Genomic DNA, 23209 nt, shown 5'->3' with positions numbered 1-23209 from the left:
GGTTTGAGGTTTAATTTGGACCCTGTGTTCAGCAGGTTACTGAGACCAAAACCCACAGCTCTTAGTCTTGCAAATGAGGTGGAGCCAGGGCCGAGCCAGAACAATAGATGCTAACGAGCCAGTATCAGAGTCGTTCATACCCAACTCAGGGAGCGACACTTCCCTTTGATTGGAGGTGCTAATAGCAGGAGAGGATTAGACCTCAACTCCGCCCAGTCTTAGTGTAAGGAACCAATAGGAGGAGGGTGTTGGCACACCAATTCCGCCCACTCTTACTGTATTTAAGGCCTAGGCTACCAGCACTTATTAGTTCGCTGACGACGCTCTTCGGATGAGGAGCGAAACGTCCGACACCTTCTTCACAGAAGTACAGATGACGTCTCAAGAAGCCTTTCCCTCGATGGACAACTCCTGTACGACTGAGAGCCTACACAGACGCATAGGGGTGTTAGTTGACATCTGAAGGGTTCTAAGAATGTTTAGAAGGTGGAAAACATGTTTTCTATGCTCTAACTACCAAAATATTTTATTTATAAATAAGGAATCCTACTTTGTGGAAATTCAACCAATGAATAGTGCAGTTAAACTGACTGTAATACCTACTGTGACCAGCAGATGTAGTCCTTTCCCCAGTGATTTTGCTAAGACAACGGGTACAGTCATCCCTCCCTTGCTGTTTGGTATAAAAAATAAATTGAAAAAACTCGAGAAAAAGCTTGTGGTCACAAGAGCACTTTGTTATTTCACATCCACGTTAGTTTGGTAGCGCACACACAGAAGAAGAAGAAGATATTTACACTTGTTTTGACACTGAAGCTGTCACTGCATTATCAACATGGATCATCCTAACATTCACCTGCAAGCCTTCCACCATCATATTTACACCTTATGAAATAGTCTTTCACCTGTACAAGAAGACACTTCAACTACTCCTCTTTCCTCCAGCCAACACCTGGCAACCACCTTCACACCCAGGTCAGCTGACACAGAAAATGTTAGTGTCCTTTTTCCATATAAGACAAACACATCTTCATCAGCTAAAACATGCCCCAGAAAATCAGCTGCTAGCCTGCTGAAAGAGGACAATGCCGTCCCAAGCGCGGCCTGGGGGCCGTTTATGTTGACCCTCGGCATATTGTAAAAATAAAATATTAATTTATTATTATTAGATATTTCACCTTTCGTGCAAAACTAACCTACACTGGATTGACTTTAGCATCTTTCATGGACAAATTCTACCCATGCTGCCCCCCCCCCCATCCTTCCATTGTCATCTAAATGTCGCACTCACTGGAGAAAATTTAAGACACCCCTGCTATTTAACACCTAGGATGCTTTAATGGTGACGTGCACAAAGACAGGAAGTGCAGCAGAACCCTGTACTATTATTAATAATAAAAGTAAAATGGGGAAAAAAACAACTTCATCTTAGCTTGAATGAGGCGTAATAACTAATGTTTTAAATCATATAAAATGTCATTTTTTACATTCGTAAATGCCATACACGTGTAAAAAAGGTTAGGTGTTGCTCATAGCAAAATAGTAATAAATAAATATATCATAAAAATCTGAGTAATACATGTTTTAATAATGTAAAATTAATTTTTTAAAGCATTCTTATGGGCCATACAAGTGTAAAAAGAAGTTAAGCAGTGCTAATAGTAAAACTGTAAAAAAAAAATCTAATAATAATTTGAGTCATAAATAATGTTTTAATAATGTAAAATTATTATTTTTTTTAAACATTCTTAGCCACACAAGTGTGTTTGCTTATAGTAAAATAGTCAAAAAATAAATCATAATATTCTTATCTTGAATGACGAGTAATAAATAATGTAAAATGATTATTTTTTAAACATTCTTCAGGGCCACACGAGTGTAAAATGAAGTTAAGCGGTGCCAACGGTAAAATAGTAAAATCATAAAGAGTGAGGGTTAGTAAATCATGTTTTAAATTGAAACATTTTTAAGCGCCGTACAAGCGTCTGAGGAAGTGAAGCAGCGGCATGTAGCCGCCAACAAAATGATGCCATTTCCTGTCTTTGCTACATTTTGTGCTAAAAGTAACCCAATGTTGGTCAACATACGCTAACTTAGCGTTATAGCTGACTAATATCTAATAACATGAAGTAACCTCGTTACCCATCAATGTATTTTATTTTTACAATAAAAAACAAAACACCTACAGGCCAGGAATTCTCCCCCCCCACCGGCCGCTGTTGTTAGAGTCTAGCCCCTTCCACACTGCCCTTCAAAACCGTCTGGTTTGAAATGTTGAGCAAGCTAAGCTACTAGCGCTAACGAGCTGTGTAGGTTATTATTAGAATCATCTATGAGGTGTTTGCAGAGACCTCTAGTGGAGGTGTTTAGCATAGCGGTCAGCTGACACTGGAATATTGCACTGATGAATTTCAAACTGACCTTGTCCGGGACACCCCCCCGCCCACAGCAGTCACGTGACCACCTACACACGTCTACGAGGACACAAAGCCAGAGACAGGAAGTCCGAGTGGTGATGGTGGAAGGGGGCGGAGCCACTGAGAGTCTCATTTTGGGACGTTTGCATGCTCACTTTCTGTTTCCGTGGCCGCCATATTGGCTGTCCTCCGTGCTGCAGAGCGTGACGTAGACAATGGGGACCAGGCCTCGACTGGCACCCAGCGAGCACAGCAGCCAATCGGGGTCGGCCTTGCTCAGCACCCGCAGGACGTCGCCCTTGTTGAAGCTGAGCTGGCCCGGCTCGGTGGCGATGTGGTGGCACAGCGCTCGCACGTCACTGAGGGAGGACAACACGCTGGTCTTTAGGACTTTGGGAGCGACAAACTGAGAAGGTTCTTACCACGTGGACCCGTCCACCTCGCCCAGTGGTGAGGGTGATGTGGGCGGAGCTTTGGTTTGGATGATCGTGGCCGGAGACTCCGCCTTCTTCCCGCCTCCTGCTCCGATGGTCTGAGCCATCAGGCCAAGAACGGACGCGTCCAGGCCGAGCCAGCCTGATGGCGGCCTGGCAGGGGCAAGTGTTTGTTAGACAACAATCCTGCGCCCCCCACCCCCACGTAAAGTTACCTGTTCTTATGAGCTTTGGCCTTCTGCTCAGCAGCGTCCATCCTAGTGGGGGAGCCCACGCTGGATCCAAAAAGGTGTCCCCAGCGCAGACTCTGGGCCTGACTCCCCTGCTGGGCTTCGGCGGGAGCCCCGCCCCCTGTCACCTCCTTCTCCTGGCTGAGAACCGACTCAGGTGGGCTGCCCATCCAGGACGGACGTCCTCCGGGTCCGAGCGGCGCTGCTTCACAGCCGCTTTTCCCGAGGCCCTCCCCTTCCTGCCTGGACTCGGCGCCCTCCACCACACCCTCCCTGGTGGGCGGCGGCTGGCAGTGTCTTCTCTCCGACGACGTCCTCCTCTTCTCCGTCTTGACAAACTTGGACCCCTCCGCGGACTGGTCGATGTAGACCTGCGAGGACTGCATGAGCTGGTACCACCAGCCCGCCTGCCTGTCCTTCCTCGCGTCCTTCTCCTCGCTCTGGTCTTCACTTTCTTGTCCCACACCTTTCATCCGCCGTCCTCCCGTCCCTCTGTCCTTCCACAGGCTTGCAAAGCCACCTTCCATCGCGTCCCTCTCGGCGGCTCCTCTAGAAGCCTCCATCCTGGGCCACGTGCCCTCTCGCCTGAGCCCCGCCCTCTCCTTCTTGGCCACCATCTCGCCCACGGTGGCGCTCCATCCCCTCATCAGCTGGAAGGTGGAGCAGCCAGAGCGGTCGGCGCTCTGGCCGGCCGAGCACAGCTGCTCCTTGCGCCTCAGGTGCTCCTCGCCCTTCTGGAGGAGGTGCGGCTCAAAGAGCAGGTCCAGGTGGAAGGGGAGGAGTGAGAGCGGCTGCAGGAGGAGGAGGAGCTCCTCAAAGAGCTGCTGACACGCCCCCTGAGACAAGGGGAGGAGACCCCAAGGGCTGTAGTGGGCCGCAATGATGTCTGAAAGAAGAAGCAGCATGTGTTTCAGGAGGGAACATCTACTTCCATGACGCCTTCCTCAGAAACTCCTACCTTCGTGTGTAAAGAGGTGACTGAACCAGAACTCCAAAGATTTCAGGCTGGAGGAAAAGACAGATGAGAAGGTGTGGACAGGCTGACCAAAACAAGAAGACAAAGACGAGGACTCACTTGAGGAGGCCAAAGATGAAGGCGTTGAGTCTCATGCTGTGGTTCGTCAGCTCCGAGAACTGGCTCACCTTTGTGAACAAGTTGTGGAGGACACGCGTGGACGGGCCTGACGGAGAAGAACACGGCAGAGGGAGCGTGAGCCAGGAGACGGGGCCGTCAAAGTCCAAATGCTTGTTCTCACCCAGCTGGGTGGAGGCCTCCACCAGACTCCAGGGCTGACAGCGCCGCTGTCCAATGATCAGGTCCAGCACATAGGCCTTCAAGCCGTCCTGCAGGACCTCGTGCAGCGCTGGACACAAGTACTTCAGGATGAGGTGCCCCACGTTGGGGCTCACCCAGCTGTTGCCCAGTTTAGCCTGGTGGCACCAAAACAGGGAGGGGTTTGGGGTTAGGGGTCACCAGACTGCTGGTCAACGTGGAGGATGTGATGGCTACCTTCACATCGGGGTCTCGACTTGTCCCAAAGTGGGCCACGATCAGATCCACTGCTGTGTTGACCGCCTTCACCAAACCTGGCAGGAAGGAGGAGGGGATTATTAAATCACGCTGTTGATGCTTGAATGTGGCCTATTATTTGACGTCTTTTTTTGCCTAAATAAACCATAAAAATTTCTTCATGAATTAAAATACAAACATAAGGCAGTCTGAAGATGCATTCAAAGACGCTGTGATGAGACGTAGCATTGTACGCTGGTCACTAGGTGTATTATCTATCATCTTATTTTCTCTTATAAAAGGTTTCTCTTAAAAAAGGTAAAGGTGACTGTAGGGGTGTTACGTCATATGGGGGGGTCTCATAAAAAAACATATTTAGAAGGTCGTAAAAAAGTTGTCTATGTCTTATTTTCTTTTATTATGTCTACTACATTGGGTAATCGGAGTGTAAAGGTGACTATACGGGTGTGATTTCATGTCTAGAGGGCTCTAATAATGTTAAAACCATATTTAGAAGGTTGTAAACAGGTTTTCTATGCCGTATGTCTTATTTTCTCTTATTATGTCTACTATATTGGGTAATAGGAGTGTAAAGGTGACTATAGGGGTGTGATTTCATGTCTAGAGGGCTCTAATAATGTTAAGAAGCACATTAAGAAGGTCGTACACATGTTTTATATGTCTTATTTTCTTTTATTATGTCTACTATATTGGGTATCACGCGTATCCCACCTCTCTTGTGCGTCATGTCGACGCTGATGTGGGACTGCGAGGAGGAGGAGGAGGAGGAGGAGGAAAACGAAGACGAGGACGCGTCGGGAGAGAGGCAGAACTCCTCTGGCGGCCGCTCGGTCAGAGAGAAGTAGTCGGGCAGGAAGTCGCTGTAGCTTTGCTGCACAGGCTTGACTGAAGGAGACACACAATAACACACAATTACAATAACACACACGAATAGGAAGTCAGGGGTCACGCGACCCCCAGAGAAGCACACGCGATAAAACAAGCAGCACCATGAGGGTGTCCTGGCGGGTGACCTGACGGAGCCAGAGGGAAATCGAACACATTGCGTCTGGGAGGGTGCGCACCGCCCTTCCTCTGAAGGTCTGAGCCGGCAGGGGCGGCGGCGGAGGACGAAGAGACGCCACAGAGCCTCTCACCTCCGAGAGGGTTTTGGCGGCGGTACTCCCTCCACTTCAAGGCCTGAGGGGAAAGGTGGTGCGCTGTGGGGGCGGGAGGCGGTGGGTGGGCGTCGATGGTTGGAAAGCAGGAAGATGCAGAGGAGGGAGAGAAGAAGACAAGACAAGATTTCTAAAAACGAGATCATCTCACAGACGAAAGATGGAGGTTTGATTTTTGGTGCCATAAATGGCATCGTGGTAGACAACCACATTGTACCCGACTGGACACCTTTTGGTTGTTCTCATGCATGATGCTACACAAGCAGGTGAAAGCACAACTAAAGAGTGTAGTTGCTCCACCTAGTGGTCAAGTTGGTGCATTACAAAGGCATTGAAAGTTGATCAATGATGACGCCATCATTTTCAATAAAGTCAGTACTGGGCTGTTCTTTTTTGTTTACAACACATTCACTTTGCACATTTACTTCAGCAAAGTGGCTGATACTGTATAATCATATAGAAAGTCAGAAAAACACACGCACTATGTTAACGCTAATCAAAGATCCTCTATACCACTGGAAGACTGCTGTTTTTAAGGCCTTTCAGCAAAAACAAAGATCCTCTATTTGACAGGAGTGCTCTGCTATTTTTAAAGGACATATTGTAAAAGCGTGAGTCAGAGATCCTCAATATGACAGAAGCACTCTGCTGTTTTTTAAGACTGACTGTAAAAACATAGGTAAAACATCCTCTATATGACAGGACCTCTGCTGTTTTTCAGGATCTATAAGCAAAAACAGAGATCCTCTATAAGACAGGAGTGATCTGCTGTTTTCAAGGCCCTACAGCAAAAACAGAGATCCTCTATAAGACAGGAGCGCTCTTCTGTTTTTAACCTCCTACAGCAAATATGCGAGTCAAAGATCCTCTATGTGACAGGAGTGCTCTGCTTTTTTTAAGGTCCTACAGCAAAAGTGATTGTCCAAGATCCTTTATACTACAGTAGTTCAGCTGTTTTTAAGGCCCTCCAGCAAAAACAAAGATCCTCTATAAGACAGGAGCCTTCTGCTGTTGGGGGGTTAGGTTTGGGGTGTAGTGAAACACTGAAGAGCAAAAGATGCACAGAGAACATTCGAGACGTTACCGTTGTGCATCCTGGCTGCTTTGCTTGCGTCCACGTGGTTTCCGGTCTTCATGCATCCCAGTGGGCTCAGCATGTCTCGCTGCAGACCGGGTCCCTGCACGGGCGGCAGCATTGGCGGCACCACCCCCCTCTTTAAGCCCAGGCTGGCAGGGGGAGGGGTCGGCGGTAAGGGTCCCGAGCTCTGTTTTGTCATTGTGGCCTGGGGGCAGCGCCCCGCCGAGAGCTCGCAGGAAAGATTGTGAGGGGGGGCGGGGCTGGGGGTGCACGTGGAGCACGTCCCCGAGCTGGTGGCCTCCTGAAGGTGCACCGGGGAGTAACTCCCCAGGGGTGAAGGACGCACCGAGTCGGGGGGAGGCGCCGCCGCCGTAGTCACGGACACGTCCTCGGAGGAGCCGGCTGGGGCCTGCATCTCAGACATGTGGCCCATGAGCAGGGGGAGCAGCGGCTTGGACTGGGGGGGCTTGGAGGCCATCTGGTGCTGGAAGGTGAAGGGCTGGATGGGGAGGGTGGTGGGCCGCTGGTCTTTACTGTAGCGGACCACTGCCGGGTGCACATCACATGAGCTGGAGGGACCACCTGGGACAAGGAAAGCAGGAAGTGTCAAAAACAGGATATTCCAAAAAGCTAAAGTAATCCAGGAGCTGACACACGAGCGGCCGAGCATGTGATCTTATCTTAGCTGCCATATTAAAACGGCACAATAATCTGCACAAACATAGGTTAGAAGTAAAACCCGACACAAAAACTGCCCAGTCATCACACACACACGCACCCTGAAGGTCCAGCATGAAGAGTGAAGCCAGCAGAGAAATGATTCCTCTCAATGTTTCTTTTTCCTCCGTACTCAGCCAGCATGACAGACAGCAGTGTGTGTGTGTGTGTGTGACGTCCATACATTGCGCAAGCTGTTTGTGAGTCTAAAGGCCAGCCTATTGCTTAGGCTGGGTGCAATGACGGTGTCAGCCACCGGGGGCAGCATTGAGCTGCAGCGCAATGACGTTGGAGGAAGCAGGGAGGGAGCCGGTTGCAATGCTGCGTCTCTGTCACAAGGGGCGACATAGAGTTATGGTAGAAAGATGATGGGGAGCAACAACACCCTGCAGGCCTGCACTGCACTCTGACCATGAAGACAAAAACATTCCTTCCCTGGCTCCATCATCCCTACAACTGCCGCCGCTTCCTTTCCTTTCTTTCGCGCTTCAGCCATTAGCGAGGGCGCCGCCCACCGCAGGCTTTTAAAAGCAAAGCTGACCAGAGTGAAGTCGGATGAATAAAACATGTACCAAGCTGCTGCACAGCTTCTCATCATGATCCCAAATCATCACAGCTTGACGGAAGCATAACAATAGAAGAAGAAGAAAAGACACGCCTTCTTCTGGAGGATGACCTAATTCCTTACATCAACCTTCCTCACTGCCTTCCTCACTCTCAAAGCAGCAGTGAAGACAAGCGAAGAACATTATTTGAACTTTTTCTTGCCTTTTTAGCACCATTTTTCAGTTTTTGCTGATGTTTTTTGTACCCTTCTTTCATCCGATTTTTAAAAACGTGCTGCGGGTCCAATAAGCTGTTGGCTGCAAACGGCCTCCGAGCCGCAACTCAGCCAAGATAAACGCGCCTGGAAGGCGTATATAAAAAGACACCGACGGAAGACACCTGTCTTCTTGTTCTGAAATCTCCCCGTCCACCAATCAACACACTGTAAGACCACGAGCTCCACCCCCTTAGGCACCCATACTGCTGTGTTTGTGGTCAAGTATACAGACACAAATGAGTTGCAAAAAGCAGTGAAAAGAGTGTAATGTGCATGCCAGGCCACTAGTTGGCGATGTAAAGAAACACTGCACGCTTGTCTGTAATATTAAAAATGTGTCAGAAATGTGCAGTTGATATTTAGTGTGCACTTTTTTCCAAGACAAAACAACAAACCTTCATCCTCTGTGCTGTAACCTCCAGTCGAGGCCGACGTGGCGTTAGCCTCCGCATGCTTCTCCAAGATGGGAGCAAACTCTGCAGAGGAGTGGGCGGAGTAGGCTGAGCAGAAGGGGTCCACCTTGACAGACGGTGACCCGCCGGAACCGCCGTGTCGTCGCTTGCTCCTGGCAATCTCGGCAAAGGAGGTGACTCGCGGCGGAGGGGGCGGGGCGAGGGCGGTGCTGCCGCCCTCGCTGAGGCGGACCGGGCAGCTCAGCATGCGCTCCAGAGAGCCCAACTTCGGAGGCGGGGACTTGTCCAGGTGGCGGTCGTAGCTGCGGGAACGCAGGCATCTGGCGGAGGCAGACGTGGCCCCGACGGGAGGAGAGGCGTTGACGTACACTTGACCTTGGATGAGGGCGTGTGCATCTTGGCCCTCGCCGGTCCCCTGATCATTATCTTCCTCCTCTTCAATTTTGGCATCTTTATCTCTCTGGGGGAAGACAACCACACACAAGTTAGTACGTCTGTTTGTCCTCACTCATAAACACATTACAATATTTACATGATTTCATATTATAATATTTAGCGAGTAATCAGATCCCTCTAGATCAGGGGTGTCCACATTTTTAGTGCGAGAAACGAAAAAGGGGTGATGACGCAAGTGCACGCTCACAGATGTCACTGTTAGAGCAGTTTTAAGCCATAAAAATGGCCACAAGGTGGCAGAAGTGCATTTGATAAGAGCTCAGCATGGATATTGCATGAAAAAACACACTCGACAGCAAGGAGGAAGTGGGAGAGCATGGAGGAGTGTAGCGTGTAGAAGGTTACACATTGTCGGGAAATTTTAACACATGCACAAGTGAACACGTGTGTGTGTACACACGCACGCACGCAGTAGAGTTCATGGTGTTGTATTTGTAAATTGTTATTTTGATGTAAAACAAGCCTTTTTTGTGTTGTTTATGTTGGAATAGTTATATACCATATACAGTCAAACTTGTCTATAGCGGCCACTAGAGGGAATCTGCAAAAGTGGCCGCTATAGACAGGTGGCCTCTATAGACAGGCTGGCGTCCAGTTTGAATGTTGACCAGTAGAGGAAAAAAAAAAAAAAGGGGGGGGGAAATAATAATAATAACGTTGACCAGTAGAGGGCACTGTGGGGCTGTGGATAAAAGTTGTACAGCACTACTAGGCTTGTTATTATCATGGTTCATGGTTCATGCTTTTAATTCATCCTGAACATGCATATGAGTCAAACAGTAGCACATCACATAGTACAATTCACAATTTTGCATGTCCAAAAAGGAGTAGGAAGAAGCAAAGCTTATTTAATCCTACCCCTCATCAGTTTCACATCAGTTGCAATACATTTATTCACCTCTTGTTCTTCCAAGTGTACTTTGTAGGTCTACATGACAATGTAGTGCAATCATAGCCAAGGTTTTTACTTACTAAAAGGAAGCTAGAGGCTTAATAATAACTGATAGAATATATCCACCACCACCACCCACCGCTTACACTTGTTTTTAGTATTTTACTTTTTATACGGCAGAGTGTCATTACAGCTTTAGTTCATCAGGAAGTGACGGGAAGTGACGGTGGGCGTCCCGAGCAGGAGAGCTAGGCTCAGTGCTAGCTGTGAGTTTGGAGAGAGTTGGGAAGTGTGTTTATGTTGGCGTGGATGTAAAGTCCTGCAGTGTTCTCCGCTGTTAATAAAGCCATTAAAGTGCATCGGCGACGTGAGTCTCTCCTTCCCCACAACAAGCGGCATTACAGTATTGACCAGTGCACACCAGGAAATAAACGGTGTCATTTCTTACAGGCATTGGCTGGACAGCTATGTAGTGGGGCTTGTTTAACCTTTGCCTTGTGGGCAAGCAGGAAGGAGAGACGATGCTGAGAGATGTGTGTGTGTTCTGAGCTGCTGTCTGGTGGCCGCGTTCAATAAATAAAGTTGGCAGAAGCAACAGGAGAAGTTTCCTTCTTTGCTTCGCAGCTGAATAACACTGACAAGTTAACAGACTAGTAGCGAACGGAAAAGAAGACGGCTTTGTTTGTGTCGAATACAGAAGATGAGGACTTTGATGGATTTGTGGATGAGGATTGATGAAAAATAACGTGAGTACATTCTAAAATACTTCAATTAAGTACAACCCAACTCAGTTTTGCTCCCGCTGCCGCATGCATGCTAGCGTATGTTTTTTTTTTTTTTTTAATTGTAGCGTCGCTGGGAGCACGTCCTGTTCCCAGCATACTTTGCGGTAATGTTTTGGTGCAAATGCTCTTAAAGTTACATGTTTGACCAGGAAATAGCAAGCTCAAAAGAAGACTGCTTTTTTATGTGGAACAACTGACAGTTTGTGTGGATCTTGTGAATGATTGTGACTGAGCTAGGACTCAGTAATTAAAGTCTACACACGACGGCTTCATTGATTGAAAAACAAAACTTTTTCGTGCATGACGCTTCTACTTGAGTTGGTAATTTGGCCGCTATATGTCGTCAGATATTGACCAAGGGAGACAAAATGGGTGGCCGCTGGCCGCGTTGGACAGGTGACTGCTATACACAGGGTCAATAACATGTAAATTTGCTGCGGGGGATTTTTCAGTGGCCGTTATAGGCAGGTGACCGTTCTATAAAGGTGGCCGCTAAGACAGGTTTGACTGTATATATTTGAGCTGTCACAAAAGCAAAAAATATTTGTGGCCAAGTGCAAGCTATGCTTGAAATCACAAAAAGCTGTTTTTCTTCCTGTTTTAGTCAGGAACTGATATTTTCCTGAAACTTACCTACGTTCTTGCGTTCTCCTGAATACTCGCGTCAGTACACTTCAGTAAGTATACTGTGTACACTGTGTACTTAGTTCCTGAGTGCATGAGTTTTGACTGTGTAGTGCTGTCCCTATCCTCCTCTTCTCTCTTTTTTTAAGTTTGTAGAGGTTTGGCAGTGCCTCTCTTTCCGCTTTGACAGTTTCTGAGTACTGACAGTGCACTGCATTTTGCCGTAGTTCTCAGAGTGAGCACACTTGTGCACTCAAAAGACTTCAGTGTAAGTCGGCATGTGTGCCAATTGAGAGACACAGCAAATGAGTCAGAGGTAAATATTTAGCACGACAAAAGTTCCCCAAAGCTCGTCTCACAGGTCCCACAAACATAGAAATGACACAGAGTGCTATATTCACCTGCAGATGTGTTCATGTGATCATGTGATCATCAGACAGCAGCTGAGTACTAAACAAAGACAAATTAAATTCCTTTTATTCAACATTTGTTTATTCTGCGTGCTTCTCTTTTTCTGCTGAGTCACCGCTCCCATTCTTTAATAGCAACACAGAGCTAAAATCGCCACATCCATGGGTAGATTACGTAAAAAGTCGTGTAAAACCTACAAAACAAACATGGCTGAGTGTGATAAGTTGGGCTGTGTCTCAACTGGCGCACTTGCGTACATACACTACAGTATTTTGAGAGAATGCTGAGAAGTAGGGCAAAATGCACTCAAAACGTCCCAAAATGGTGAGTTCACAGCGATCATATCCAACCACCATCAATCATTGCCATCTTGGCTAATTGAGTGGTTTCAAGTCACCGTTACAAAGGAGAGAAGAAGAGGAAGTGGATAAATATTGTAATTGTCATTTTCAATAAGTGCGCATATTGAAAGACATCCTTACCACTTTCAATCATCACCATCTTGGCTATGTAAGGGAAGGGGAGGGACTAACTCAAGTGGTTGCAATTCACCATCAAAAAGGACAGAAAAAAAGAGGGTAAAAATATCACATTCGTCATTTCTGGTAAGTGCACAAATTGACACTGCCTCACCACCCTCAATAGACGCCATCTTGGCTAGGTAGTGGAAGGGGAGGGACTAACTCGAGTGGTGGCAATTCATTATTAAAAAGGAGAGAAGAAGATTAAGAAAAAGCAGATAAATGTTGTCATGTTGTCATTTCTGGTAAGTGCGCAAATTATAAGTGCGCAAATCCGCCCCCAAACTGGAGTGGTTGCAATTCACCATTAAAAAGGAGAGAAGCAGAAGCAGAATGTAAATATTGGTATTGTCATTTGCAATTGTCATTGCGTAACAACAGCAAAGGATGTGGGACAACACTACACTGACAAAAAGTCACATACTCAGGAAGTAAGTACGCAGTGTACTTATTGAAGTGCACTGATGCAAGTATTCCATTTGAGACGCAGCCAAATGTCCAGTGTCCAGAGTGTTATTAGTCAAATTGTAAAAGTAAAATTCACCACTCACCCTTGCTGACTCTCCATGCTCCTCTTCCTCGTCATGTTCAGCTTCCTCGTTGGCTTGCTGCCGAAACAGAAAGTACTCGCTGGGCTGCATGGGGGTGGGGCTGCCCCTGCTGTGCTCCTCGGAGCCGCTGTGGACCGACGACCCGGCGGGGCTGGGGGACGACTGAGACGACAGGTCGCAGGTGACCAGCTTGTAGTAGTTCTGGGTGGCAACCACCAGGCGAGCCTGGCTCTGCAGGCAGGACGCCAGCTCCCCCGAGGAGGAGGAGGAGCCACCACGAGGGGGGCAGAAGGCGTTGCAGTTGGCGTCAAGCTCCAGAGCGGCCTCCAAGGAGCAGGAGGACAGGTGAGGGAAGGTGTTTCCCTGATGCTGCAAATGTGGCGCTTCCATGGGTGAACTGTGCAGGTCCAAGTAAAAGGCCCCTCCCGTTGAGTCGCGTCCTGGTGCGCCGGAGACAGGCGAGCCACAGGCCGGGCTGTTCAGGTTGGTGGGGGCGGAGCCTGGGGGCTTCTCGGGAACGCCGTTGTTCATTTTGTTGTAAATGGTGCTGAAGTTGACCAGCACGCCGTCTGAGCTGTTGCACGACGAGTCGCTGCCGTAGCCCTGTTGGCACTCGGGGAAGGCTTCGGGGAAGCTGTGGGGGAAGTTGTGGGAGCAGCAGGAGCAGTGCTGATTGGACGAGCCCGACGAGTACGAGCCAGTCTTGCTGCTCCGCCCGCACTGCATCGGCTGGTCCTCATCCTCGTCGTCTTCCCAATCTTGCTCGCCGCAATCCACTGACATGTTGGAGCCGCTGCTCCCATGGCGTCGCTGGCCGTCCAGGCCCAGGTCAGAGTCTGAGGCCACGCCCCCCAAAGACTCCCGCCTACCTGCCCTGTGCAAAAGGAACGGCTCCGGCGCGAAGCCGAGGTCGTGCAGGCGGAAAGACGCAATGGCGTCGTCAAGGGCGGAGTCAGTGTGGAGGTGGAAGGAGGAGTCTTCATGGTAGCCACTCAGGTTGTCCTGGTCGTCCTCGTCTTCGTCGTCATCGTCAGGCTTCAGCAGGAAGGGGTTGCGGCGTAGAGGATTGCGGCGTCTGCTCTTGGCTCGAGGTAATGTGTGAGCCACCACCAGCTGCTCGTCAGAGATGCTGGAGGTAAAGGAGGAGTCGCTGGCCGTGCTGCCGCCGCCCCTCTTCCCCCCATGGTGGGGGCCCCAGGCGCCGCTGGAGGTCTGGATCAGGCTGCTGTACAGCAGCGCCTCCCTCTGTAAGACGTCCCTCTCGGGGAGGGAAGTGGTGCGACTCAAGCCCAGGTTCTCCGGCTGGCTGAAGGGGTTGGTCCTCTTCAGGGAGCCCCCCTGCCGGGCCCCCGACACCTGGCAGTGAACCAGGGGGATGTGGTGCACGATCAGGGTCTCGCCGGACAGCTTGGTGGGGCCGTCCATGGCGCAGAGGATTTGGGACCTGAGCTACAGCGGCAGGATAAGCGGAGACGGGGGCGGCTGGTGTGTAGGTGCGCGTGTTCAATGCCGGCCTGACGGGTGCAGCTGTGGAGCGCTGCCAGGAACCTGGAAGGAGAGGTCGGGGAGGTCGACGCCGTGGTCAGAGTGGTACATCTGGAATAAAGACAGCAACGTATTATCTTACCTTATCTTAACCACACTGACAAGATATTCCTTCGAACAAAGAAAGCACACTATTGATTTTGAATGCCGTCTAACACAAGGTGACAGCTTACTTACTATATTTACTTGACTTTCAAGGATTTTTCTGTTTGTTTGTTTTTTAAGATTGTTTGGACGCAACTTCCTGTCTATGACAGCATATCACTTCAAACAGCTTTTTCCGTTTTCTTTGTGTTTTTTCCCCAAAAGAAAGAAAGGGTGCTAAAAAATGGGTGAAAAAGCCAATCATCACTATCAGCTTCGCTCTTTGCTCTTCTTTTCTCCCCATTTGTGTGCATTTTTTCCCTATGTTTTCCAAATATTTGCATATATAATAATAATAATAATATAATAATAATATGGTGTATATTATGTCCACTATATTGGGTAATAGGAGTGTAAAGAGAACTATAGGTGTGTTATTTCATGTCTAGAGGGCTCTAATAATGTTTTAAAAAAATTATTTAGAACGTCATAAACATGCTTTCTATGTCTTAAATGTCTTATTTTCTCTTATTATGGCTACTATATTTGGTAATAGGAGTGTAAAGGTGACTATAGGGGTGTTATTCCATGTGTACAGGGCTCTAATAGTGTTAAAAAACGGATTTAGAAGGTCATAAACAAGTTTTCAATGTCTTAAATGTCTTATTTTCTCTTATCATGTCTACTGTATTGGGTAATAGGAGTGTAAAGGTGACTATAGGGGTGTTATTTCATATCTACAGGCCTCTAATAATGTTAAAAAGCGTATTTAGAAGGTCATGAAAAGGTTTTCTTTGTCTTATATGTCTTATTGTCTCTTATTATGTCTACTGTATTGGGTAATAGGAGTGTAAAGGTAGGGTCATGTCTAGAGACCTCTTATAATGTTAAAAAGCGTATTTAGAAGGTTGTAAAACAGGTTTTGCTGCATTACTGTACCCAAAATGAAGCAAACGGTGACCTTAAAACGGAGTTAGGTGCCAAACCATCCCACCTCATTATGTGATTATCATGTAAATGGCATTAGGAGTGAAAGTGAAAGGTAGTGCTAACACGTCGAATAATTCTGTGTGATAGCTTCATATTGAAGAGATTATCCCACGTGAGACGATTACAGCACATTCAAAAGGTTGTAAGAGAAGTGAATAGAACGTCTTACATCTTCAGTGGATTTGTCTCTGTATGAAATCCAAAACCTCCTAGAAGAGTTCTAGAAACATGACTGCTTTGTCATGACTGCTCTTCCGAGTCTTTCCAACGACTCCTTCCAGCGCACGAGATGAACCTTTGAATGGCAGCCCTCATGGACACAAGAACACATTCCGACGCTGACCGAGAATTTCAATGCAAGCACGCAGATCACATGATCAAGAGTAGGCCATTCACAGGCGGGAGTCTCACCATGGCAACGCTAAAGCCTGGTTTATAATTCTGCGTCCAGGCGCCACCGTACGGCAATGCCGGCCCGCTCCTTCTCCTCCTCCAAACCCTCTCACTTAGCCTGACATGCGCCTCCTCAAAAAAAAATCGACGTTATTTAATGTGTGTGCACCTGCTACTCCAATTTCCGATCAACATTGGCAATAAAAGTGACGTAAAACGGAGTTCCAGCTCTAGTAACACACTCCGTCTCATCGAGTGTCATGTTATTATTATAGACATTTATTTGTTAATAAATAATAAAAAATAAGCATTTTAAACTGGATTTGTCAACAAAAAATAAGTACTTTTCTGTCAAACTGACAATAAATTCATTGTCTTTTTAATTTAAAAAATTTATATTATTGAAATTTTTTTTTGTTATTTAAATATTTATAAAAATATTGATATATTTTTATTTATTGTATTTACTTAATGTAACAATATTTAAACAAGTAAAAAATACAATAATATAAAAAATTATAAATAAAATAATAAAAATAACTATATTATTTGCGGGCCACATAACGTGATATGGCAGGCCGACGTCCCCTGTGCGTGGACTTTGACACCTGTGACGTACAGACGACGCAGAAGCATCAACAAACCTTAGCACTTGTTAGCCTGGACGAGCACAGTGGAAAAACTAGCCTGTTGTGTTAGCTAGCAACACACGTAAGAGGCTTCAACGGCCCGTTTTGACCTCCGTCTGCCAAAGATGGACGTGACCTCCGTGGCCGCCTCCCAAAAGACTTCCTTCCCAAACCCGTTTGTGTCTCTAAAGTAGATTAGCGACACTTACATAAGCAGTGTGCCGCCAGAAATAGCTAGCATCTTCAGCTAGCAAGATAGCCTGAAGCAATGCACGAAGGACATGGGTCTCCAAAGTGTGGCCCGGGGGCCACTTGTGGCCCACAGCTTCTTTTTAATGGCCGTCGGCACAATTAAATTTGAAAAAAGCAGCAAAAATGGAAGAAAAGAATATTAAGAATATTATTAATATTAGCATATTTAATAATAAAATAGCAAAAATAATAAGACAAATAATAAAAAATGTGGTAATCTTTCAAGAAATAAAAGTCATAATTTTACAACAATGTCGTACAATTTCGAGGGGAAAAAAATTACAAAGCAAAATCTTTTTTTTTTTTTTATTAAAAATCAACATTATGAGAAAAAAACTAAGAATAAAGATGCAACTTTTGGAAAATTTTGTTGCAAAAATGTATATTGTATTACAAAAATGAAATCAAAATATTTTTGGGATAAAGTCATAATATGAAGAGGAAAAAGATTCACAAGAATATAGTTGAAATATTTGTTAACCCCCCCCCCCCAAAAAAGTACAAAAAAATATATACAACATATACATCAAAGTGGCCCCTGCATCCTTTTTTTAGAATGCGGCCATCAGTGGAAAAAGTTTGGACCCCTCCCCCTCAATGGCCACAGTTTGACTCTGGAGCAGACTACTTCTATTTCTATTACAACCTTTGACCCCGGAGGAGCCTCCAAACAAGGAGAGCAAAGCATGCGAGAGACATGCTGCAGCTGCTGCAAATATGTGGGAAGCTATTCAGGGACAGCAGACAACACACAACTGGCCCAGTGTGACAATCCACACACACACACACACACACACACACACACACACACACACACACACACACAGAGCGCTAGAAAGTACGCACGTCCGGCCTTTGCTGCCAGTTACGTAACGTGACGAGAAAGGCTCCAAAAAGAGGCGAGCAGCATCTTGGAGCTGGAAGGCTGACGACTTGAAAAGCTTCCTGAACGACACGTCCGCGAGTCGCACTCGTCCACGAGTGACAATCTTTCGCAGCGCCCGCTACGAAGGCTCAAGAAGGGTCCTGCTGGCGTATATAAATGCAAAGGTGCGTCCGCTAATGTTAGCGACGAACGTTCATAAAAAAACATCTTTTCTCGATGATGAGTTTAGATAACAAGAATGAACTGTGGGTGTTAAGCCAGCAGCCCACAATAACCCACATGTTCATCACAGTGACTATTCGAGTCCCGTTAGGCCTTCAAAAGGTGACAGGTGACTCTTTAAGTCAAATAACAATGAAGCAGATGACAGAAGAGCTACACATAGCGGCAGAGTTTGTCCTGTGGAAATAGGACGACAAGTCAAAGCCAGGAGATGCAAGTTTGCGTCCTCGCCATGTGGGAAGCGCATCCACTTGACCTTCAAAGTAAAAGACGCATCTTTTGCCCTTGTAGTGTCAGTACGTCTTCTTTGGTTTTGTGCAAATTAGCACAAAACAGGGAAACAAATGAACTCACATGAATTTTATCGTTTATTTTAGTGTCTGAGAGTGGGTGTGGTCTCAGCAGGACCACGCCCCCATACATGACATCTAAAATGTGCATTTAATAGACACACCCCTGGATAAAAAACCCATTTCATTCTATTTAACAAAACTAAACATCTTTGTTGTGTTCTCTCTTACATAAGAACACTAAGTTTACAAATACACACGTTTTGTTATGCTATTACAATATCATGTTGCTACATACATTTTATCTCATTATGAGGTGAATAGTTTAATTTGATTTCAACGACAGCGGCAGAAACGAGCCGTTTCAGCAAAAGCCGCCAAATTGACTTTAATTTTGAAGGACCACGACGGAAGTGCCGTTCGCGTTCTTTCCGTGTACCTTTACGGCTGTTGTTTCAGTCCTATGTGATCAATATCTGATCAAATGAAGTAGCAGGCCTCTGATGCGTCATTAATCGAACACTAACATGGCGGGCGCATCCGGAACACAGTCCGTGTGTGTGTAATCATCTTTTCTCGATGAGCAACAACCAATTTCATGCGATGATGACAAACGTCCCTTTGTGCCAATGCGATAATACTATTTAAAAACATAGTCGCCACCATTTTGCATATTAAACGCCACCCCTTGGAAGTCTAGAATACACCACGGAGAGAAGACGAAACGCTTCACATTCAGTGTGGAGGACGAACGTCGAGGCTCTCCCGCAGTGACCGTTCGAGGCGTCGTTTGCCCGGGACGAGCCTCCCTCAGCCTGCCGGGGCCGAACCTAGCCTCCTCCCGGTGCCTCGCTCCCACCTTCCCCGAGGACGACGTCAGAAAGACCGTTTTCGACACTCACCTTGTCCCGGTGGTCTTTGTTGGGGGGGCGAGGCGGGGGCGTCACGCCGTGTCTTCGTCTTCTTCAGGTGTGTGCGCGTGCGACGCTCCCTCAAGTCAGGATGATGATGATGGGATGGTTCGACTCAACACAGTGCGCGTGCTTGACGACGTGATGAGCAGGGCGCGAGCACGTACGACGTCAACAGGAGCTCGTATGTGATTGGTACAGCACCTAACTTCATACTAGTCAGACGTACTAGTACCTAGTACTAGTACCTAGTACGTCTGCCTGTTGTGACGTATCAGCATACATCATACTAATACTAATACTTCATAATACTACTATTACTACTACTACTACTACTACTACTACTACTACTACTATAATACTACTATTAATAATTGATAATGTTTACTTATCAGCATACATAATACGACTACTAATACTTAATAATAACAAACATGATAATGTTGACCTACCAGCATACATAAAACTACTTCTAATACTTCTAACTACTAATAGTAATAATGATAATGTTGACTTATTGGCATACATAATACTGCTACAAATACTTTATAATAATCATGGTAATGTTGACCTATCAGCATCCATAATACTACTACTAATATTTCAAAATACTAATACAGTAGTACCTCGCATAACGTAAACTTCCTTTTACGTAAATTCCACTGAACGTAAAGAATTTATGTAAAGTTTTTGCATGTATTACATAAGAAATTCCATATAGTAAAGCGTCTTTTTTTTCAATCAACTTTATTAATGCCTTACAACATAAGCAATGAAAATTAAATTGAATTAAGGATATTGAAGTGGGAGCACAGATTTATAGTCTTGATAGCTTTCTTGTTATTAGCAGAGGATATTGATTTGAAGCACAGCTTCAGTTCTTTCATGAAAACATAAAAAAGGGGGTTTCACTTTGGCAAATTTAAAGTCGGTGCAAGTTTTTTTTTTTTTTTTAAGTTGGTGCAAGTTCAGACTAACAGAGTACTGTACACTTGGTGACGCCTTTCAGTTTTATTCATTTACAGTAATCTTATTTATTACCTTATTTTATATTGGAATGTTACACTACTATGTTTATGCTACTGTTTTCTTATATTTTCCCACCATATTTGGTGGACTTTGAATATTTTGAAGTGCCAAAGGTGGTGAGTTTGGGAAGATCTTGGAACAGATTAGGCTATTTACATGTATTTTACGCTTCGTATAACATAAAAACCCTATAACATAAACGTTCTCAGATTATTTACGTTGTGGGGCGTCGACTGTACTAATAAAGATTATGTTGATTTATCAGCATAAATTGCTTATGCTTATTACTTAACTTATAATCATACATGATACTGCTGCATTACTGCTAATAATTCTTAAAAATACTAACAATAATCATGACAATGTTGACTTATTACATAAATACTGGCGTAGTGAAGCTCCTTAAGTCATTTTGCTGAACGGACTTTGTAGGTATTCTTTCTGCCACTAGATGGCATCAGCTGACATAAAATCAAAACTATAGCGCATCCAGTTGAACCCGAGCAGTGAGCCATGAAACACATACAACATGTACATGTTGTTCTAATTGATAAAGTAGTACATAGGCAGCTACTTTGACCCCTGCTATCTTAATTCATACTGATTCTAAAATGTATTGTATTGTATTGTATTGTACTTTATTAATCCCACAGCAGGGAAATTCACTTGTTACAGCAGCAAGCAAGATACACAAGTAAAGAATACACAGTGACATAGTGACTACGATATGGTTCCGGTGGTGCAGGTGTTGTAGAGCCTGACAGCGGTCGGTATGAAGGACCTGCGGAACCTCTCCTTCTTACACCGTGGGTGTAACAGTCTGCTGCTGAAGGAGCTGCTAAGGGAACCCACAGTGAGGGGGTTTATGATAGTTGGAAGAAACATCACAACTGAAATGGTGCAAGAATATAACCAACTAATTCTGCCATGTGTATCTTTTGACCCACTCATGAGACCATTGAAAGATTGCTCATCCTATAATAAATTACTTTAGTATGAAACTGCAGGAGTGTCACATCTATTTGCCACTAGATGGCAGCACCCGCCCTCCATTGATTTACATAATCAAGAAGTTCAAACTGCATTTAATTAATTATAATATAGGTCAAGAGCAAAAAACGCATTGAAAAGATTTTTTTGTACATTATTGGAAAGAAACGCAAACGCGAATAAATGTTCTTTTTGCAACCTTTTTTTTGACAACTTCCAATAGAGTGCATGTAGAAGCGTGTGACCTCCCCCAGCCAATCGGCAAAGACAGGAAGTTATTCCGTTAGTTATTAAATGTGATAAAAAGAACATCATCGTTAAAGTTAGTCTTATACTGAATAATTGATAACGTAATTAATTACTATGTTTTCAAAATACATAAAATAAGTAATAGTGTTTTTACTAATGTTTTTCCCAGTCTGCAATTCTGTAATAAAATTCTATTAATGTATTGCCTCCTTGCTGTCATTCTTGCCGAAACACGTTGACATTCCAAATTCCGAGCTTCCGCGCCGTCCCTGAAGGCAGCACAAGAACCGCCCAGCTGGCGGGATTTATCTTTAATCGCCGAGCGTCCCTTTCACAGTCGTACCTGCGACAGACGACCACCGGGATTAATGCTGTCCGCCTTGGTGTCCACTTGGCCCGCGTGTGCGCTACTTTGTCCCACTCCACGTTGAGCGGAGGGAAGGACGGGGGGGCGCAGGACTCGAACCCGTGCCGCGTAGGCTGCGAGATGCAACAGAATGACTGAAGACTGAAGTGTGTCTACAATGTCTCTGCTGTGTGTCAGAGGTGAGTAGTGTGCGTCCACTGGGGGCAAGAAAAGTGGACAAAGTTTAGGAACGCAGCCGTAGTAAGGTGTGACGTCATAGGTGTACGGTATACTCGTCAAGTTGTCATCTTTAAAGGGAACATGTAATGTAGTGTTTTTCCAAAATCAGCCTCTTGTGTTGACTTCTAAGGCTTTTGAGACACGTGGATTTTAGAGGTTGCTGGCTATTCGTTTTTGTTGTTACGAAAGAAGTGGGCGTGGTAAATTAGCACGTGATTCTACATGTTTTTGTGTTTGACATTTTAACAAGCATTTTCGGTGCATTATATCTTGTCAAGGGACAATAGAAAGTAATATACTTTAGAGTAGTCAGTGTACTGCTTGTATAGCAGTATAGATGTACTAGCCACTGGAAAGGAGTCAACACTGCCATAAGCATGGTGGTGGTAGTGTGCATTGAGTTCATTGAGGGTAAGATGCATTCTAACGTGTATTATGACATTGTGAAGCAGCGCATGATCGCCCTCCCTTTTTCATCTTGACTTTAATGAGGAATAACCGTATGCAGCATATCATGCATTGTCTTCCTAATGGAGACAATGGAAGTGGTCAAGCACATTTTGCTCGATATTAAATTGTCAATATTGACCCGTCTAGCAACATTTTCTAGCTTTTTGGCAAGTTAATTTTGTGTTGCCTACATTTGGCCATGGTGGTAGTAGCGTGCACGAGTGCTGCCACGACTGGGGAGCTGCCATGTGTGCCAGTTCCTGCTTCACAATGTCCCAGCACATCTTGGAATTGATCTTTCAACTCAATGAATGGCAGCTCACTCTGTACCGGCAGCCAAGGTGCACGCTACACAAGCTAAAAGATGTGTAAAAGATGTCCAAAAGTCCATTTTATGGACTTTTAAAAGTCCTTTTTAATGGACTTTTAGCAACATAATTGTGTCAGGCCCGCAGTCGAGCATTGTGGTGGTAGCGTGTACGAGTCCTGCCGGCACCGGGGAGTTGCCTAGCGGTCCAGTTTCTGCTTCACAATGTCACAGCACATGTTGGAATTTGTCTTTCCTCCCATCAAACCGAACTTTACCCATTACCGACAACACTCGTGCACGCTACATAAGCTAACAGGCGTCCAAAAGAGCAACATAATTGTGTCAGGCCTGCT

At 45.8% G+C, this 23209-nt stretch overlaps 2 protein-coding genes across 3 annotated transcripts in view; one reads left to right on the top strand and one right to left on the bottom strand.

The window, feature by feature from the left end:
- Nucleotides 1-724: 724 nt before the first annotated feature.
- Nucleotides 725-19377, bottom strand: rusc2 (RUN and SH3 domain containing 2). 2 transcript variants are annotated; one of them, XM_054773842.1, is made up of 13 exons: nucleotides 19234-19377; nucleotides 13041-14636; nucleotides 8783-9260; nucleotides 6854-7429; nucleotides 5602-5811; nucleotides 5324-5497; nucleotides 4592-4668; nucleotides 4338-4512; nucleotides 4157-4262; nucleotides 4040-4086; nucleotides 3067-3967; nucleotides 2840-3004; nucleotides 725-2776 (listed from the first exon to the last, which is right to left on the bottom strand). In XM_054773842.1, exons 2-13 carry the CDS (start codon nucleotides 14463-14465, stop codon nucleotides 2569-2571), a joined length of 4542 nt encoding a protein of 1513 aa, XP_054629817.1. In that variant the 5' UTR covers nucleotides 14466-14636; nucleotides 19234-19377; the 3' UTR covers nucleotides 725-2568. The 2 variants fall into 2 exon arrangements, with proteins under 2 accessions (XP_054629817.1, XP_054629818.1); XM_054773843.1 differs by lacking the exon at nucleotides 5602-5811.
- A 2471-nt stretch (nucleotides 19378-21848) lies between these two features.
- Nucleotides 21849-23209, top strand: part of LOC129179402 (uncharacterized) — a 107847-nt gene continuing 106486 nt past the window's right edge. The window contains exon 1 of the mRNA XM_054772605.1: nucleotides 21849-22056. Coding sequence (XP_054628580.1) covers nucleotides 22035-22056 — 22 coding nt within the window. The 5' untranslated portion in view covers nucleotides 21849-22034. The remainder of the gene's footprint in view (nucleotides 22057-23209) is intronic.

Source organism: Dunckerocampus dactyliophorus, chromosome 4 (assembly GCF_027744805.1).
Source record: "Dunckerocampus dactyliophorus isolate RoL2022-P2 chromosome 4, RoL_Ddac_1.1, whole genome shotgun sequence".
Classification (NCBI taxonomy): domain Eukaryota; kingdom Metazoa; phylum Chordata; class Actinopteri; order Syngnathiformes; family Syngnathidae; genus Dunckerocampus; species Dunckerocampus dactyliophorus.
The sequence above is the reverse complement of the archived record's forward strand: the minus strand, read 5'-3'. Positions and strand labels throughout refer to the sequence as shown.

What these genes read in the sequence shown, in the direction of transcription:
- rusc2 (XM_054773842.1), bottom strand. Translation starts at nt 14,465, where the DNA reads ATGGACGGCCCCACCAAGCTGTCCGGCGAGACCCTGATCGTGCACCAC. An exon ending in AGCATGGAGAGTCAGCAAGG is followed by an intron (nt 9,261 to 13,040) that starts GTGAGTGGTGAA and finishes GTCTTCCCCCAG; the next exon opens with AGAGATAAAGATGCCAAAAT. An exon ending in TTCATCTTTGGCCTCCTCAA is followed by an intron (nt 4,087 to 4,156) that starts GTGAGTCCTCGT and finishes CTTTTCCTCCAG; the next exon opens with CCTGAAATCTTTGGAGTTCT.